The sequence below is a fragment of the Nanorana parkeri genome, unplaced genomic scaffold, assembly GCF_000935625.1.
Source record: "Nanorana parkeri isolate BGI_ZX_2015 unplaced genomic scaffold, ASM93562v1 scaffold1, whole genome shotgun sequence".
Taxonomy (NCBI): Eukaryota; Metazoa; Chordata; class Amphibia; order Anura; family Dicroglossidae; genus Nanorana; species Nanorana parkeri.
The window spans coordinates 8,079,633-8,098,790 of NW_017306269.1; the positions used below are offsets into that span (position 1 = coordinate 8,079,633).

At 40.7% G+C, this 19,158-nt stretch overlaps 1 protein-coding gene across 1 annotated transcript in view; it reads left to right on the top strand.

The window, feature by feature from the left end:
- PLEKHH2 (pleckstrin homology, MyTH4 and FERM domain containing H2) overlaps window positions 1–19,158 on the top strand; it is a 106,382-nt gene that overhangs the window by 50,987 nt on the left and 36,237 nt on the right. The window contains 9 exon segments of the mRNA XM_018552942.1: window positions 2,057–2,119; window positions 11,076–11,225; window positions 12,038–12,121; window positions 13,649–13,730; window positions 15,102–15,343; window positions 15,583–16,485; window positions 17,035–17,107; window positions 17,855–17,940; window positions 18,466–18,607. Coding sequence (XP_018408444.1) covers window positions 2,057–2,119; window positions 11,076–11,225; window positions 12,038–12,121; window positions 13,649–13,730; window positions 15,102–15,343; window positions 15,583–16,485; window positions 17,035–17,107; window positions 17,855–17,940; window positions 18,466–18,607 — 1,825 coding nt within the window.

Genomic DNA, 19,158 nt, shown 5'->3' on the forward strand with positions numbered 1-19,158 from the left:
TATATATATATATATATATATATATATATATACACATACACACACAATCCTATTGTTCTAGTTGTTGGCAGGTTTCTAAGGTGGATTTGTGTGCTGTTTCTTAGCAGGTTCTTCTCCCATATACACCAAACAGAAGATCATGCACCACTTGATTGCCTTGCAAATTCAGTGGTTTTATTTTCAAATTGCATTAAAATAAGACAACGGAATTTAATCCAATCACATTGTACCAGATCAGCTGTTTGGTGTACGGGATATATACTTGCCTGATCAAAGGTTGCATAAATTATTCGTGTGACCATGCCAAGGTGAATTCAACACAATGATGAGTACCCCTTTAATTAACATCACTTGCCCTGTAAGTGTGGGAGTGAATGCCTGTGTGTTTCTTGGGGTTGTGGCCACTTTGCGGGTTATTTAATTGGTACGTAATCTCACTGAAAATTCATATGCTGATATATTACACTCAGTGTCTCTGGGAATTTATCATCTTGCAAAGGAAATAAACCATAAAATCAGTAATATGAGGAATGCGTAGGCTGCAGCCCAGATGTGCTACCGAGACTTTAGATGGTCATTTTAATGATTTTGTTTTGTTCAGTTTTGTGACATTGCCATGTGAGTCAGTTATATAACACTAGGCTAAGCATAAATAATAGTTCCTTACAAATACTGTATTCATTAACAACTATTAAAATGTATCTCTAGCCAAAAGCTTTTTTTATGACATTTTCAATAGAAAGTGAAAGGATTGGAACATCTGTCAGGTGTTTATTGCTCTGTCATCCCAGAGAACATTCAGCCTCTCTATTTACCCTGGTGACCAATGTCACCGGAACAGAAAGTAGGGAAATCCAACATTTTACAGGCACAGGCTGGACTGGAAGAAGTGGAGCTGTCAAAGAGGAAATTTCCCCTTACCTTTGACGTATTTCCTCATACATCGTGTTGTGTCTCCAAGAAATCGACTGAAAGGCATAGTCCACTTTTTGCAAAAAAATAATAAATGGCGTTGCAAAAAGAAAAAAATATGCATGTATTATTTTGTTTGCATTTGAGCCTGTATAGCATTACGACTGCAATCAGTGGATCTTGGGTGCAATGCCCACACTCCCTCAGGTTGTTTCTCCAGCCCCAGGTCAGTATGGAGGTATTGATCTTCCGTTATAGTGTTGGAGCAAGTTATCAATGCACTGAGATGTAGGAGTCCCTCTGCCATGGTGTACTGTGAATCCTGTGAATGGATCTGTGAATTAATGATGCAGATGTGGGGGCTGAGCTATGCACATCCGCATGAGTTCAAAAGAATACAGAAGCCTGCGGGGAGCAGCACCCCACGATTCGGTTAAGTGGGGGTTGAGGGTGGGGGGCTGTGGAATGGCACCATGTTCCATGTTACACCCTAAATATGTATGTAACATGGAACAAGGTGTTAAAGGTGGATTTTACACCTTTAATGTGTCAGATGACGTGAATAACATTTGATTTGACAAAAATAACAGCAGAGATCTCACTGGTTTGTAGCTAGTTTGTGTATTTATGAGTATAATAAAATCCTTATTTTCTTTCAGTTGTTTCCTAGCTATCCATATGTAAAATAAAAACAAACTATTGACATCTTTTGTAGTCGTACTGGTACCTTATAGGACTGGTGGTGTGTTGATGATGATTTTGAGAGTCTGCTGAAGAGGAATTGGGGGCACATTGGGCAATCCATTTTAAGTCTGTAATCTATTAATGTACATTGCAAGATGGAAACAGTAGTGAACTATCTAGAGACACAAGTTTAGGCAGGAGAGCCACACATGGCCCCTGATTCTGTATATAGGTTTACTGCTTTATCATATTGTTCAAAATGAAGCCTACAATTTATGTTTCTTCATATTTGAACTGCAGATTGCCATTCTTTAGAACCATTGATGCATGTCCTATAACACACAGAGGCTTTCATCAGAAATAGAAGCGCATTGATAATGTCACCCTTCGTTACCAGGACTTCAAAGTGGGATTGTGTAAGTGATTACTGAATAATCAACGCTTATTTCTCCTTTTGCAGATGCAGCAGCTGGAAAGACAAGTGATTGACGCAAATCGGCGGGCAGAGCAAGCATATGAGCAGGTCATTGTAAATAACATTTATGTGGCAGGTCACCTGTCTTGTAATTAAAGAAATATGTTTTGTTATAGTACTTGCCTCACATGAAGGCTTTATAAAATAAAAGAGGACTGTGGCAGTAGCAGTACATGCGTGGTTAGAACTTTCTAACTTACCTATAAATCATCAGCTTCTCTAATGGTCAGAAGCAGAGCCGTAGCTAGCTCCTTTTGCGCCCGAGGCAGGAACAGAAAATTGTGCCCCCCAACAGACGTGTTATGCCACCTGACGCCGCGCACACACGGCGTCATGTGACAATGCCCCGCCTCCAAGATGGAACTGGTAGCCAAAACCTTAATGGCATAAACATTTGTTTCGTTAGACAAAACAAAAGAAACATTTTTTTGTTTCCGTTCATTTAGTCCGAAACTAATTTTTAGTCTTTGCACATGTCTAATAATATGTATGCATAAGTGTGTGAGTGTGTGTGTGTGTGGGGGGGGGGTTGCTTTTGTATTTTTTTATTATTATTATTATAAGGGGGTTGCTTTTTTATTTTTTTATTATTATTATTATATTTTTTTTCTTTTTTACTGTTGGGGTGGGGGCTTCGGGGAAATATCAGGGGTCTAAACAGGCCCCCAACATTTCCCTTTTGAAATAGAAAAAGGAGATTGAGGACACAGAGTCCTCTGCCCATACAGGTAGGGGTCCTGGGGAGAGCAGAAGGTCGAGGAGAAGCTGGAGCCTGTGCCGCTCCTCTTCTCCCTGCCGAGCCGCAGCTGTTTTGGACGCCTAGCGCCCCTGTTGCCAATAGCGACATGTGCTTGCCATGGCAACAGGGGCAAGGGGGCGCAGCCAGGCCGGCCCTGGCTACGCCCCCTCTCAGCTGCGTCTGAGGCACGTGCCTCACCTGCCCCATGGTAGCTACAGCCCTGGTCAGAACTGTTTCCTACTGCAGTCTGCAGGGTTGTCTTGAAAGTTATTCAAGGCAGGCTGATACCTTCTCTGCACCTGCCGGAGCCCTTAGATAGGCAATGTGTATGTGTGGGGGTGAGGGAAGGAATTGTGTAGGTCCTCAACCAGAGGCTTTATAAAATAAAAGAGGACTGTGGCAGTAGCAGTACATGCGTGGTTAGAACTTTCTAGGTTACCTATAAATCATCAGCTTCTCTAATGGTCAGAAGTGTTTCCTACTGCATTCTGCAGGGTAGTCTTGAATGCTATTCAAGGCAGACTGGTGCCTTCTCTGAACCTGCCAAAGCCCTTAGATAGGCAATGTGCGTGTGTTGGGGGGATTGTGTAGGCCCTCAAGCGGCAGAGTAAGTAGAAATCACATGGCCCCATAGCAAAAATGTTAATGGACATACAGCATGGCATACGGTCTATCCTAGCAGAATTTATTTGGTACCTTAAGAGCCTCTTGTTCTGCAGTAACATGCATTAGAATGATGGAGTGCAATTCATTCTAAATCTAGCCTCACCAAAAACCCTCTTAATTTTGCCTTTCCCATTGGCTCCGACACATTTCATCAAAATGGCCAGATATTGGGGAAATGAAAACTCTTGATTTTTGCTTATTAATATTAGCACCATGATTGCTGCCCATTTATGCTAAAATCATATAAAAACATTATACTCTGTGTGCCTTAGTATAGAGATTTTCTTTTTTTTTCTACGCTACCATTTTATGTTAACTATGTGATTCACCTTGCTCAGTAGAATCTGCTAAGACATTTGCTTCTGGAAAATGCCATCGAGTTGGGCATAGTCCTAAAAACTTCTTGGTTTAGTACAGGCAAACAGAATTTCACCAGGCTGTAAAGCCAATGTGGAAACTCATGCCCTTATAAAATCAACAGGTGCAAGTCGGCTTCAAGCAGTTACTGGAACTTTCTTGTTGTTGTTAAGTAAACACTATCTTTGTAGGAGAACAATATTTTGGATCTATCATGGAACTTTTGTGTTGCCATTTATTGTTTAACTTTCTGTTGCATTATGACCCTTAAAGTGACACTAAACTCAGGGGTGCAAGCAAGTGCACCATACCAGGCTACATTGGGAGGGTGCTTTTCCAGGTGGTCCCCATTAGGACAAGGACCTCTTCCCCACCAGCCTGGCCCGGTGGGTGTGGGGGTCTGCAGGCAGTGGGGCTCATCTGCATCTAGGGACCCCCTTTCACCATTTCATAAAGGGGATACCCAAATGCCGCCCGCCCTTGTAAATGAGTAAGGGTTATTTGTTATTTATTTTTGAAAAAAATCCTTTAGTTGAACAAAAAACACAGTATTTGACAATTCCTTTAGTAGTAAAAAAGAAAAAAGTAATCTAAAGCTGCAATCCATAGTCAACCACGTCGTCCAGCGATGTAATCGAGCGTCAATCACAATGAACGATGCCTGCCGACATAAAAAAAGTCCCGAGGCCCGCGCACCCGTCCAGGTAGCGAACAGAATGACCGAGCCGAATGCTGAGTCGAGTTTTTTGGCTATTCACTCTCTGCTCTTCGGCCCCTATGAAAATAGGGGTGAACAGCAGGGACTGAACTGCCTAACGTTCCCCTCTACCAATCCAGATGTTGCATCAGCTGATGTACACGGGTTCTTCTCTTCGGTTTAGCAGAATACGCTGAGGCTGTTTGGGTGGAACAAGGGGAAGTGAAGTGAGCCAAATACAGCCGTTGTACGACTAGAAATAGCCGTACAGAGCTGCTGGCAATGGCTGAACAGGCTTTGGCTGCCTTCACTTTTGGCTCGTTTATGCATTCGGCTGCCTTCAACAGCTTAGTGAATAACCCCCTAAATGTATTAAATGTTTAGATTTGCTATATTTTACCCACTTTGAGACTATTTAAATGTTTTAATAGCTATAATAATTAGAATACCCTGACCACTGGGTAACAGTTTATTTGGGTATAACCATGAAGTCCTTTGTACGACTGGCAGAGTACAAGACAGGCTGTATTAGCTTTACCCTTCTACATGTGACTCTATGCAAATGTTAGTTTAATACAGGATAGAAAATAGTTAACCATTCATAGTGGGTTAATCAGAAGCCAGAGTTACTCTTGTTTTTCTTGTGCTGGCTGTGAGAATGGATTTACTCTACACACCCAGCAGAATGATTAACTTACAGTAATTAAGAACAGTAACTATTATACACATAAAGGAAAGTTATTCTTACACGGCATAATGTTGCGTCCAGGATAAATAATATTGCTTTTATCTAGAGTTTCTGTGTGTTAAATATATTAGTCAGTATTGCAGGGCCCAGACACTGGAGGATAGGACAGGATAGGAGATTTGCTGACTGTGTATTAGATGGCTGTAGAGCAGAGGTGGGCAACTCCAGCACTCCAGCTGTTGTGGAAGTACAAGTCCCATGAGGCATCGCAAAAATAAAAGTTACAGGCATGATTCCCAGAGGCAGAGACATGTTGGGAATTATAGTTAAATCACAGCTGGAGGGCCGGAGTTGCCCACCCCTGGTGTAGAGCTTTATTTTAAAGAAAGGAGTGGTGATGGTTGGATGAGAATTTTGGGATTCTGGTAGCCAGGAGTGTGGGCTGTCACATTTGAAATCACTGTAAACCAAGTTCCTACTCCACTGCACAGAACAGTATAAGTAGTCACTAACAAATACATTACAGAAGTGAGTGTAGTTCCTCCTTACAAACATAATTCATATACAGATTTCACACAATGACATATGCAAAGGCATTCTTAAAGATTAATTCCAATAAAATGTAAAAATTAAAGTGAACCTGTTCTTTTTCTAGGCAGGGCAAATCAATTGGTTAATTTTAATGCCAACCCACGCAGAAGCCTATATTTTCTTTCCTTTCTCTCTCCCGCTGAGAGTGAGCAAATAAGCTCTTTGTATGCAAGTTGATTATAGTTGAAATTTACACAGGGCTGAGAATTCCTTCCACACCCCCTATGTGACGGCGCTCATGCCTGTGTGGCCACTCACCAAGCACCACCACATGCGAAAGGAAGGTAGTGCCTTTGTACCTGTGTCTAGAGGTTGTTGTAAGCTATTTATTGCTCTCACTTTCTCTCTCTGTCATACATACCCCAGCTTTCTAGGAATCCATACATAGCAGCTGTTAAAACTCAGTAACAATTGACTTTATAAATACATAAATGATCCATATAGTGAACTTTATGCAAAGTTCTTCACATTAAGGTCATTGCAAAGGACATGGAGGCACTCTTTGCAGCTGGTGGGAAAAAGGTTTAATTTCCGCATGTGGAAAGGTGGAGCTAAGAGTAAGAGCTATGAAAACGTGAAATAGGCAATGCCATCTTCCACTCTTTCCTGATTGGCTGTAATATTTTTTTTCCTATTGCTTGACTTTAGCTATAATTGAAAAAAATTATATTAATTCCAGCTGATTGGGATAAGATGTATAATATAATTGTATCCAGACAGGCTTACGGTACACAAGCTTTGCTGATTCTACCTTGGAAGGTAAAGTTGATTGTAACTATCTAGTGATTGCTAGAGACATGACAGAGGAAGCAGTAAAGAGCTACAACAGCCTCTGGCCACAGGTCGTGTTAGGTGAGATAGCAAGAGGAATTTTATTGGCCACTTTAAGGCCCCATTCACATGTAGCATCTCTATGGGAGGACGCAGCCATACACACATTTGAGCTGCACATCCGTGCGGGTCTGGGTGTCCCTAATCGGGGGCAGACAGGATGGACGTATGACAGCGTACGGCCGCGTCCACCCATATGGAAGAACAGGCTGCTGCATGCTGCTGTCCCTCCTGGAAACGGCCCGATATAGCTGTACACGCTGCACAGATGTGTATGACCCTACTTTACTCTGTGTAAATGAGGCCTAAAAATGCTCTCAAGATTTTTAAATGAACAAATCTACATGAATTGTTGTTTTTTTTTTAAACTTCCTGTCTTTTCCCATTTCAGTTGAAAAAGTAAAGACTAACTTAAAAAGCTGTGAAAATTTAAATTACAAAGATCAGTTTGCTTCCCCCACTTCTACCTCCTGCACAGTGGCGTCACAAGGGGGGTGTGGGGTGTTCGGCCTGCACCCGGTTGACACCATTGGAGGGGTGACACCAAAATGACCGACAGTTATTTTGGTGTCACCCCCTCTAAAAAGTCGGCCACTCAGTCCCCGACAGTGACAGTGTCAGTCCCGAGAGCCCGACACTGTCAGGAGAGAGGAGGGTACCCGGCGGCATACCTCATCCCACCCGGGTGAACGTCCCCTCCTCTCTCTGCCGGCGTCCATCACAAAAATGGCTGCCCGCAGGCGTCACTTACATGACCGCGCGTGCGCGATGACATCACGGCAGGGTGTCACCCATTCTCCGCTCCTGGTGACACCTGGCCTCAGGAGTTGTTCTTGGATTCTGGTGCAGCAAGGCCTGATAGGCTAATGATACATCATCTGCTGAGGTGCTCTTTCATACCTCCCAACTTTCTGAGATGAGAAAGGGGGACACCTTCCAGCACAATGCATTTAGGCAATGGACACGCCCCTGCCATGCCCCCAGCTATTTGGATCATTAATCATTTATATGCCAAAAATGATTTGTAAAACACAGAATTGTTTTTGTTTTTTTACCATTACTTTTTCTTTAAACTGACTTTTTAAAATAGTGAATGAGATAATTCAGAGATAAGTTTAGGGCTGCAACAACTAATCGACATAATCGATTATAATCGATTATTGAAAAAGTTGTCAACTTTTTCAATAATCGATTAATCGGCTTCTGATCAGTTGGCCCTGTTCACGGCTCCACACACGCTGCGCGCCGCACCTCCTCCCCACCTCACGCTCGCCGCTGCCAGACCCGCCCGCCAGCATCCACAATCTTCACGCCGCACCTCCTCCCCCCCTCACACTCACCGCCCGCCCACATCCACGATCGGCACAGGGACGCGGGGAGATGTAGTAAGGAGGAGCAGGTGTGGGTGGATGACAGCCGCCGATAGGTCCGATCTCAGAAGCAAGTTGCTGGAAGACTGCTCAGGTAAGCCTGCACTTTCCCACACATGGTGCTCTATAATGTATTGCTGGGATTTGTATTCCTCTATAGCTGAATATACATTGTGCTGTATATTATACAGAGCATTGAACCTCAGCTATAGAGGAATACATTATACACTGCTGGGTGCTCCTAATATAGCTGGTGATATTCTGCACTGAGCTGTATAGAGGACTACAAATCCCAGCAATAATACATTATACAGCGCAATGCGGAATACCACCAGCTATAGAGGACTACAAATCCCAGCAATAATACATTATACAGCGCAATGCGGAATACCACCAGCTATAGAGGACTACAAAACCCAGCAATAGTACATTATACAGTGCAATGCAGAATACCGCCAGCTATAATGTACTATTGCTGGGATTTCTAGTCCTCTATAGTCGGTGCCATTCTGCATTCATTGCTGTATAATTTTACACTTTCCTTTTCACTATATTGCACACCACTATTTTTGTTTTCTTTTTTACTTCTACCGCTCCAAGCTTGCTCCTGTGATGGACTGCAATCTCAATACAAACTAGTAGTCCATCACTGGAGCCATTTTTAAAAATGTATTGTATTGTTTATCCGATTAACCGATTAATCGAACTTAATAATCGGCTAACTAATCGATTTTGAAAATAATCGTTAGCTGCAGCTCTAGATAAGTTGAAGATTTTAGTGCAGAATAACACTTTTGCTAGTTAAATATTACATTTTCATATAGATCTGTACATCAGACCAAAAAGAGGGACAGCCAAAGAGGAAAAGGGGACAGAGGGATTTGGTTCCAAATGAGGGACAGTCCCTCCAAATCAAGGACAGTTGGGAGGTCTGCTCTTTAAATGTCACTTTTGAAGCAAATGGCACTTTAGTCAGCTTAACAAAAATATATAGTGATGTGCATTGTCGGCTCTGAGATATTTGCTGAGGCTGACATAGCTAAGTGTTTTATATTTCATAAGTATGTCATTAATTCTTAAAGGACCAATAGGCTGAGAAATGGTAACCATGACCTCCACAAAGAGGTGTTAGCTTCACTTCAGTGTATTTTTAGTGTTGGACTTACCATGTATCCAAACTCTGTAAACTTTCCTCTCTCCAGATAAATGATTAAGTGTATGTTTTAGCAATGTCAGAGACACAGAACAGATGGAAGGGTTCTTCATTTTGACTTTAAAAGGATATACTTAGTTTTACTACTATGAGATTCCACAAAATGAATACAAAGCTTTCAGGGGTATTTAATGACTATCTGGCAGTGTTCCAAAGGAGCACAGGAATTCTATTTGTCACAGCTTCTGTTCACCCATAAATCAGGGAGATGCATGTTGTTGGCCTTGGTGCTAAGCATTTTTCATATGGACTTCAAGAGAAATAGTGTAGCCAAAACTACAGTTGTATTATGATTATAGCTGCTACTACTGACTTGGAGTTCTTCAGTGCATTAATCAGTCGTGATTGTGCACCATCTGGTTTGATCACATGACAAACAAAGCAGATTACATATTACTTATATTTGGAATGATCATAGATCATGGCAGAAGTGGAAATAGATAAGACCTTTAAACACTTAAGACACCTTAAGTCACTACTGATTATGATTACTGTCTTGTTTCAGTGTTAGTCCAATAGTTCTACGATCCTCCTAAGCTACTGTCATTTTTGGCAGAATTTCTGTAGAAGAAGCTTGTTTCAGTTGAGATACTACATTGGCTTCCAACAGTAAAAAAACAAAAGCCCAAAAGGATACAATTCAAAATATTAACAACCACTTACAAAGCCATCCACAACTCTGCTCCTGGATATATCTCAAACCTGGTCTCAAAGTATCACCCTAACCATCCCCTCCGCTCTTCCAAAGAACTCCTGCTTCCCAGCTTCCTCATCAACTGCTCCCATGCTCGCCTCCAGGACTTCTCTAGAGTCTCTCCCACCCCGTGGAACTCTTTACCCCCAACCTGTCCGTCTATCTCCCACTTTAAGACTCATCTCTGCAAGGAAGCCTATCCCACCTCAAACTAACCACTCAACCATCACATTCTCATACAATTCATTCCCAATAAGCTACCTCCTCATGTATCACTTGCCCCTCCCTTTTAGATTGTAAGCCCTCACGGGCAGGGCCCTCTTTGCCATCTTGTCTTGAATTGATTTGTGATTGTAATGTCTTCCTTATATTGTAAAGCGCTGCACAAACTGTTGGCGCTATATAAATCCTGTATAATAATAATAATATTCAGCACTATTCTACCCTTTCCTGTCAACAGATAATAGTGGTAGGGTCTCACTTATAATGGTGATGCTGTATGGTAATCCTCTCACATAAAGGCTAGATAGGATCAAAAAGGTTTGGCCTGGTATAAAAGAGTCTCAATGATTGTGGAGGGTGAATTTGGTGTTGTAGGTAAACATTCTCAAAGTCGATTGTATGTCCCTTAAGGGTAGGGAAGGTATGGCTCTCTAAAATGGGGTTTCATTGATGAAGGTTAGGGTGGTATTAAATGCACTATCCAATAAGAGTCTTCAATGATGCAGCAGTTTAAAGAGTAGGTTTTTGGTCTTCATGGCTGTGGGTCTGCTATTGAGTCAAAGTCCCTCCTCATAGGAACAGCAGGTTGGGGTCCTGTATACACATGGCCTTGCAGAATCAGACAGACAACTACTAGAAGCTCTGAACTCCTGCTTGGCTCTCCTCCCCGCCTGTTTAACTGCTTCCTGGGCCTGCTGTCTGCATATCATTTATTCTTTTTTCTGTGAGTTGTTACCTTAGTGTTTTGTAACCTGGAAATGCTCGTCATGTCCCTTTAAGTTAGAAATGCAGTAAAGATGAATGTGGCAAGTTTAAACTTAAACTGCAATGTGGAATTTGTTGCATGTATAAAAAACATCTATTTCAGGCTGTCTACCCCAAGAGACGGTAGAAGCAAGGCTGCTAAAATCACACCTGTTATACATTTTCTTTTAGGTCCAAATCATGGAAGAGAAGCTGAGAGCAGCTAATGTGCAGACCAGCGAATCTGAGATGAGGTGGTACAAGAAGAGCCAAGAACTGGAAGTCTTAGTGCAAGAGAAGGATGAACTCATCCAATGTTTGGAACAAGAGCTGGAAGAACAGGTGACTTTGGGTTTCTGCTGCATTTTTCTCTAGTCTTCGGGGATGTTTTTTTATGAATTTAAGTGGAAATTAATGCATATGTTTAAATGAATTAAAGCTTGGCTGAAATATTCACATTTTCATTCTCACTTTTCCAGAGTTTAAGCAGATATTTTAACATCTTTTTCTATAGACATCAGACCCTGTTTATTTCTACAGTATATGTCTCAGCTGTTCAATTTAAATGACAATTCCAGCTTATGCCACCTTGTTTTCAAACAGTACAAAGGTGGCAAAAATACCTTTGGGGAGCTGTAAGAAGATATGATATGAAATATTATCAAGGGACCTGTTTGTGTAGTCATCAACAGGCTTCAACCTATCAATTGCTGTCCATCAGGTTAACTGTTTTGAAGCTACCATACGCAAGTCATACACGAAGCAGTTATACCTATTATTGCTAGTTTGTGAGCTACAGTATAACATCATGTAAATGTTGTTGGTGCTTGATCTGTCTACCCTCACAGAAAAAATTAAAGTCAAGGCTCCGGATGCTCATTTTAAATATTGGATCAAGGATATGATTGACTTCCCCATTGCCTGATTCTTTAAAAGCAAATCAGCAATTGCAGGTCCGACTTTCCTACCCTTAAAGATTCCCTTTAATGTTGTTCTGTTGTTGTATACACTTATCTTTGTGTAAGAATTTTGTGTTAATTGCTATGATTGTAATTCAAAAACCACACAGTTGTTATTTCACATTACTTACAGTCTAAGCATGGATGAACACATTGGCCTGCAGCAGTAAATTTTATCTCCATTTTGTCTTCTAGAAGCAAATACGAATACAAGAAGCAAAGATGATAGAAGACAAAGCTGCCAAAATCAAAGACTGGGTGACGGGAAAGTTGAGAGAGGTATGGATGAGATAAAAACAAAACAATCTTATGCAAATAAAAACTCATTCAATTATAGTAAAATTAGCTGCTCTCTGCTGTATAAAACATATATTTTTTATTTATTCATGTCTCCAAGCAAGTGTCGCCAGTCTGGCTGGTCTCTCCAGGCTCATTTGAGTAAACAGGATGCATGCAATCAGAATTAATGCCCAAGTAAAACTATTCTTCAGGAGGGCCAGAACCAAAGATAAAGGAGGTCCAAATAATAAGTGTATGATTTTTTTTGTTGGCTCGGCAGTGTAGCATGATATTTCATCATGCATGGTACATTTCTATGTCACAGATGGATTTAGCCAACCTTTTATTTATTTAGTGCTTGTTTACGCATTTGATCTTTTATGGTGTTAAGTGGGTAGTTAAAAGAGAACTATGGGGTAACCTTTTTGTCCCATAGTTCTCTTTAGGGTCACGGGAGGACATACACTAACCTTCTCCTGAAGGGGGGAATCTCTGTGGGCAACGGTGACTGACAGTCACCGCTCTCTGCAGTGAGAGGATTGGGAACTGAGCGAGCAGCGGTCTGTTTTCGCTCACTTCCCGATCAATAGAGCCGATCTGTGACAGTTTCAATGTCACACGTTGGCTCTAACTATGGGGAGGAGTGTAATTCACTCACCCTATAGTACTCCTTTAAGTCCTAGATCTGTTGTATAGTTTTGTTGTTCATAATGTTCTCAGCCAATGTATTTGGTTGTGTTGTATTGTACTGTATGTTTTAACTAAAATAAAACTGGAGTTTTAAAGTTAAAAAAAAAAAATTTCAGTCAGTCTAGCTCAACCTTTGCAGTCTTAGCCAAAAATGTGTATAACCAAAATAATTGGTCTAGTGACAGCATTGGTAGTCTTTTGGATGGAGGAAGGATCACTACTGACAATGACAAATAGAACCGTTATGTAAACAGATTTTCTGTCCTGCCTCTATGATATTCAATGAAAGTGTATGTAAACACTAACAATAAACTCTCCTATTTGTTCCCTTTTGGTCTTTTAATTATACCTGTTGGTCCTGCTACAAATCTTGTGAGCTGATAACATCCTGTGCGCTCTGCCTGGGCTGCACTGTTACCAGCTGCATTGCTCCAATCTCTCTCTGTGAACTACAGAACACCCATCCCTCATGTTGTGGACGAGGTGTTCTGCCGTCCTAAAACACTTTCTGTCTTATGTGACAATGCTAATCCTCCATGAATACAGAAGGGTAAGTGAGTACTGTCACCATAGGACAGAAAGAATGTTATTGGCAGGATCACCAGGTGAAGATAAAGGAAAAAAAGAAAAGTAATGCAGCCACCACATCTAAGCACTGGCAAGCTACAACATATTACATTTTGGTTCTCGGGTTTAGCTATGCTTAAATTACCAAATTAGAAAGTTGTGTGTTTCCTATTTAAGTGATGATTACATGGAACACAATCATACTATAGAGCTGCAATATATTATTTTTGTCTTGTGTATGTATTAGTAACAACTCACATTTTTATCCAGCTGGAAATTGAAAATCAAAATCTTCGGTTCATCAACAAAAGCTACAGTGAAGAAATAGTTGCTCTGCGTACCCGATCACAAGGTAATGGCCATGGATATTTATTACCCTTCTGTGATTTTTCCTTACAAACTTTACTTAAATAACTTTGCAAGATACTGTAACATTGATAATGCTATCATGACTTTTCACATCATAGCAAACAGTGAGAGTATTGCTGGCATACTTTTGGGCTTATCTCAGAAAATAGCACAATTAAAAATTGTTCTGTGTACTCAAGAAACATATTATAATCATGCACTAGTATTAAATTGTGTCCAAAGGCCTAAGGAAACCTGTGTCCAGACTATGCACATTAAAATATTTACATCTTCTGAACAAGCGGTAAAGGTGGCACTTTAAAACAATCTCTCATTCACCTACGCAGCTATAAGCATTTTGGAGAAATGAATCTTCAAATTTCACATTGATTCACAGCTCCTGTACTTTTATTTCTCTGGCAGTATTGACTTTGCAGCCTGTAGTGTAAACAAACAGCAGGCGCTTCTATGCTGTTAGAACCAGAATTAAACAGATTTCTGTGGTTTAATCTTTGAGGATGAATTACTACACAGTACAATGAGCTAAATAGGCCATTGGGTGCTTGTTTAAAACTGTAATTTCCATAGTTTGGACTTCAGGGTTTAAAATAGGGTTCAGTGGAGAAAGAAGAAAAGGAGAGTAAATGGAGGATAAGGGGCAGGAGGTGAACAGTCTGATGTTTCCACAGGGGGCGCTTGAACATAAATACTTACCCGTTAAACTAGGAACTCCTGTTATGTATCCTCATGCTACCCTGTTGAAATCTGGCACATCCTGTCGAACATGCATTTGCAAGTTTGACCATAAATAACATACTGGACATTAATACTTTATTATAAAGTATATTAAAGATTCTGACATTAACATACACATTGAAATAATTTAAACATGCCTGTTTTTGTCAGTGAAAGCAAAAGGCTTAAAGAAAAGACACACATGATTTGTCAATAATGATCTTCTGAAAATGCTAATGCAACGCTCGGATTGTAATTCCTTGAGTTCCCTATCCTAGTGGATACTATGCAGCCAGTAAAGTCACTGCACCTAATATCCATACTTGTTCTGGGTCACTGCCTCAGAAAGTACTGCAGCAACGGCATGACAGACAACTTGCATTAGTGCCTTAATCACATAAGAAATTATTAGTGATTGGTAAAATTACCTCATGTGGAGGATCACTGTTTCAGTGTTTCCATTAGTTGACCAAGTGTCTGCAGTAACCTCCTAAAATCTTTTAACCTGAGGACCATGGAGAGCTTGATAAGGACCATCTTATTCCCTAGGGTACCATTATAGGCTTGTTGTCCCTAAAGTCCTATGAAGCAAGCCATTATTACAGTAGTACAAGACCCTCCTACTCTACTTCTGTTTCAGATACAAGAAGTAAGAAATCCCCAGCCTGCTCCACCCCAAAACAATCAGAGGGCCAGCGTGTCAGCAACCTGACATTTGGGTGCTTCCAGAATAGAGCAAGAAGCCCACAGATGGACCAGAAGAGAGAAGAAAACATCAGGTCACACAGTGAAGCTGCTGATCTCAGTGAAGGTAAAAAAAAAGTCTGCTGAAGGCCCCCAACTTCTTTATGCACTAAAATGATCTCCAGAACAGTCATTCAAGTGTCTCTTCGTTCCAGGTTCTATACAACAATTAAAAAGCTCAGCTGTGTGTTATCTAGTGCTGCCATGTTAGTCTTAGGGCAACATCAACCACTGAATTATAGTCTCTAGTTTCTTGGTATATCTGTTCTAAACTGCACACAAATGTTATAAAACTTTCATTGACTTCAGAAGTGTCAATTTATGCCTAATCTATGTCTGCAGATCACTGTACGAAAGAGAAGATCTCCAGTTCTCAGTGGCAAGATGGGGAAACAACACTATCACCCATGCTGCAAAGTTTCTTCTCTGTGGAAAGATTAGGCAAGGGAAGGACCAGTTCAGATATTCCCAGTATAACTGTAAGTGACTGGAGTTCTGAAGAAGACATCAAGAAATCTCAGAACGGTGCACGGTGTGTATCCACACGGTCAAGCCAGACTTCTGAAGATGGCAACCAGAACAGTAAACTGAGCAGTGAGATGTATCTAACAGCTTCAGAGGAAAGTAACTTGGCAGATGAATGCATGACCTCACCTAGCAGTGACCTGGTTCAGATATATTCTTTGCAGAAAGGACTGCAGAAGAGCATTACCTTAAGTGGCAAAAAATATTTCACTTTCGCAAGTCAACGGTCAAAACTGGACAGCTCATCTGATGACCCAAATTCTAAGCTACAGCACGAAGCCTCAGACTGTTCCTTTTCAAATGGTGAAGCCAGTGCCTCAAGTCCAATGTTTACAACAAACTTTTCATCTTCAAAAGCATTAGACTCTACATTTGGACCTCAGTGTTCCAACTCAAAGGAACAGGCAACCAACTTGCCATCACCCAAACAACGAACTCCTAACATCTTAAGTTTGAGCTTAGCCATGGCCAAGAAACATCTTAGCCAACCACAAATGAGTTCAGATAGGATGTTCGGTAAGGATAGGAACGCCATAAGTATGGTAAAGCCTTACAGACCGCAGGAAACTGACATCGATTTGGTGGATGAGCAGGCTGAAAACATTTTGCAAAAGATGGACACGGGTTGTGGTGATGGTCTCTTTTCATATGATGTACAAGAGAGTCACGCTACCAACCAACTAATCTCAAGTTCTCCAGAAAAGATAACTTCTTCCAAACCTCCAACTCCCCCACTGCATCGCTTTCCTTCTTGGGTAAGAATTACTTTTCTTTATTATGATATATTTTGTTGTTTAGAAGTGATCAGCAACTTATCAGGCTTTAATCTATGTAACGTTCATTACTGACACATTGAAGGGATGTGGACAAGGATAATGCTGAATAAATATATGAAATATAACTAATTATTCAAGCCCTACTCCAATCAGAAGTTCTTTTATTTTAGTTTTGTATACAGGAGGGAAGGGTTGGAGCCTCTTTTAGGACTGGAAATTATAGGAAATCTCTTCAATGGCGATACAGGGGGAGAAGGGTACAAGATTTTTTTTGCTGTCCATGCCATGTTTTTTCCAACAAGCGACTAGTTTCATAAATCAGCCCCTAATTGCTTTTCAGTTTTATTTTTAAAATACAATGGGGGGAGCAAACGGAATCTGGAGCAGTTGCCTATGGCAACCAATCACCTACTCTCTTCAGTTTGTTCAGTTAAGCTTTGTAAATGAAAGACAAAAACTGATTGGTTGATATGGGAAGCAAAAAATATATACTTGAATTCAGTTAATAACTGTAAAATTTACCCGTAGGAAAATCGCATATATGCTATTGCTAAATCTGGTATAAGGATGTCTGAAGTTTCCGTGGATCCTAACAAGAAAGGTAAGATGTTTGTGTTCTCTACTAACTGAGCATAACACAATAGTTGCATAACAATAGTTGTAGTAACAGCTTCAATAAAATAAGATAATGGGCTCTATAGACATGTTTGAAATCTAGCTTGTGTGTCAACCATGGCTCCTCCCATAGACTCAATAGAGTTTAGTCACCCAGGGACAGGAAGTGTGTTATCTGCAGAATTACCAGGGGTAAATACAGCGGGAAAAGCCTATAAAAAGAAAGCTAATACACCCACCTCTTCTAATGACTGGAAATCTGCAAAATATACAAATTATGCTTTAAGCCAGTACTAGAGGGATCTGGGTGTGCTCCCCCTCCTCCCACCTCCATAGACATAAACATGCATGCTCAGACATTACAGCCATGAATGTTTCTACACATGTCGGATAAAAAGAAATGCTTGGACACTCATGCACTTTCAACTGCCATTTAACCTCTATGACATTAAATTGCACAAATGCGGCAATGAGTTTTATCACACTAATGCATCATTTCTAAAACAGAAGCAGTGATTATTGTATTTCGGTGGGTGAGCAGAGGCAAAGGATTTTAACATATTACGTTTTTATAATGTGTTTTGAGTGCCAATATTAAAAATAAGATGTTTGTCTTGTTGTAAAATGCTGTTATTGGAAAGAACTTGGATATTATTTATTTGCTGTTTTTGTTATTAGTTTTTTTACTTGATTTTACTTTCATATTTCTCTTATTTTTCATTAGTTGGCACAGCAATGACATCATGTTCAACATCTGGTGTCTACACATCTCTGATATACAAGAACATGACCTCTCCCGTCTATACCACATTAAAAGGGGTATGGATTGCTAAATACAACTACTGTAGTGAGATAACCAAGATAACCAGATAATACAAAGGGGTTATAGCTTCAATTTGTGACTGCCTTTTTGTTCCAGGGGATTAAAGACCCTCTATACTAACAGACCATTTTTTTTATAGTTTACCGTCACATTTTTGTTTTACCAGTTGTGAAAGGGGTTTAAGTATGATTGTGCAGTCCAGTACTGAACCAGAGTTAGACCCAGTGCTCTCAATTATCAGCACTCAATAACAGAGCTGGTCATACACGACCACCCCTCTTCTCTGCAGTATAAATCTGAGTGGACACTTGTGCTGTGGGGTGTGTCTGTTACTCAGCTACAATAGGACAGACCACTGCAGTGTGGGGGGTAGAAGGCAACATGTTCACTAAGAGAAAAATATATTTTAAGGAATTTCTAAGAAAAAGATGAGTTACAAATTATAACTTGTGGTGGTACAAGATCATAAAGAGATTAAAGGATTGAGAATTCAATTTGACTTCCACTTTTTTAACATATAGAAAGCAACTCAGATAAGTACTAGTCCTTTGGAAGATTCTTCAGGATCTGAGGAAGAAGTCAACTCGTGCTCCAGCTCTCGGACATCTGAGTCAGATTGTCGCAATCAAAGTGAGGCTGGAAGTCCTCGTGCTCTGAAGAGAGGTAGGCACATTTTTAAATCAACCCTGAAGTCATCTAAAATTTTGCAAAGTGCTTTGGAATGTTATAGCAGGCACCTCCAGGTGGCTGCACATCAAGTAACCTTTCCTGTTGAGCGCTCCAGGAGCAAACTTGGAACAGATCCCCTGGTTGAAAGCCTGGTTCCACAACTTCATGCCTCCTGCACCTCACTATTGCCAAATGAAGCCAGTCATTATAGGGAAGGACCAGTAGTAGAGTCTCTGCCATATCATTTAAGAAGCACCTAAATTTAACCTGTGCTTTGCCAATGCAGGGCAAAGCAACAGGTTCTCTTTACTGTTGCCCTCCCCAGCCACAAATACTCTTCCTCCTTTGGCTCCCTTGCCATTCTGGTTGCTAGAAGTGAAAAGTTGAAACCCTGTGTAAGCTCCAAGTCATTATTTTTTAACTTCCCCTTTGTGATAGCGCTGGGTTCCTTAGTAGGCAGTCATGGTGGAGGAAGGTAGAGCAAGTAACATGCTCCCCTTTCCCAGAAGTATTTTATATTTCTTTCTGGCAGCAAATTGATGTGG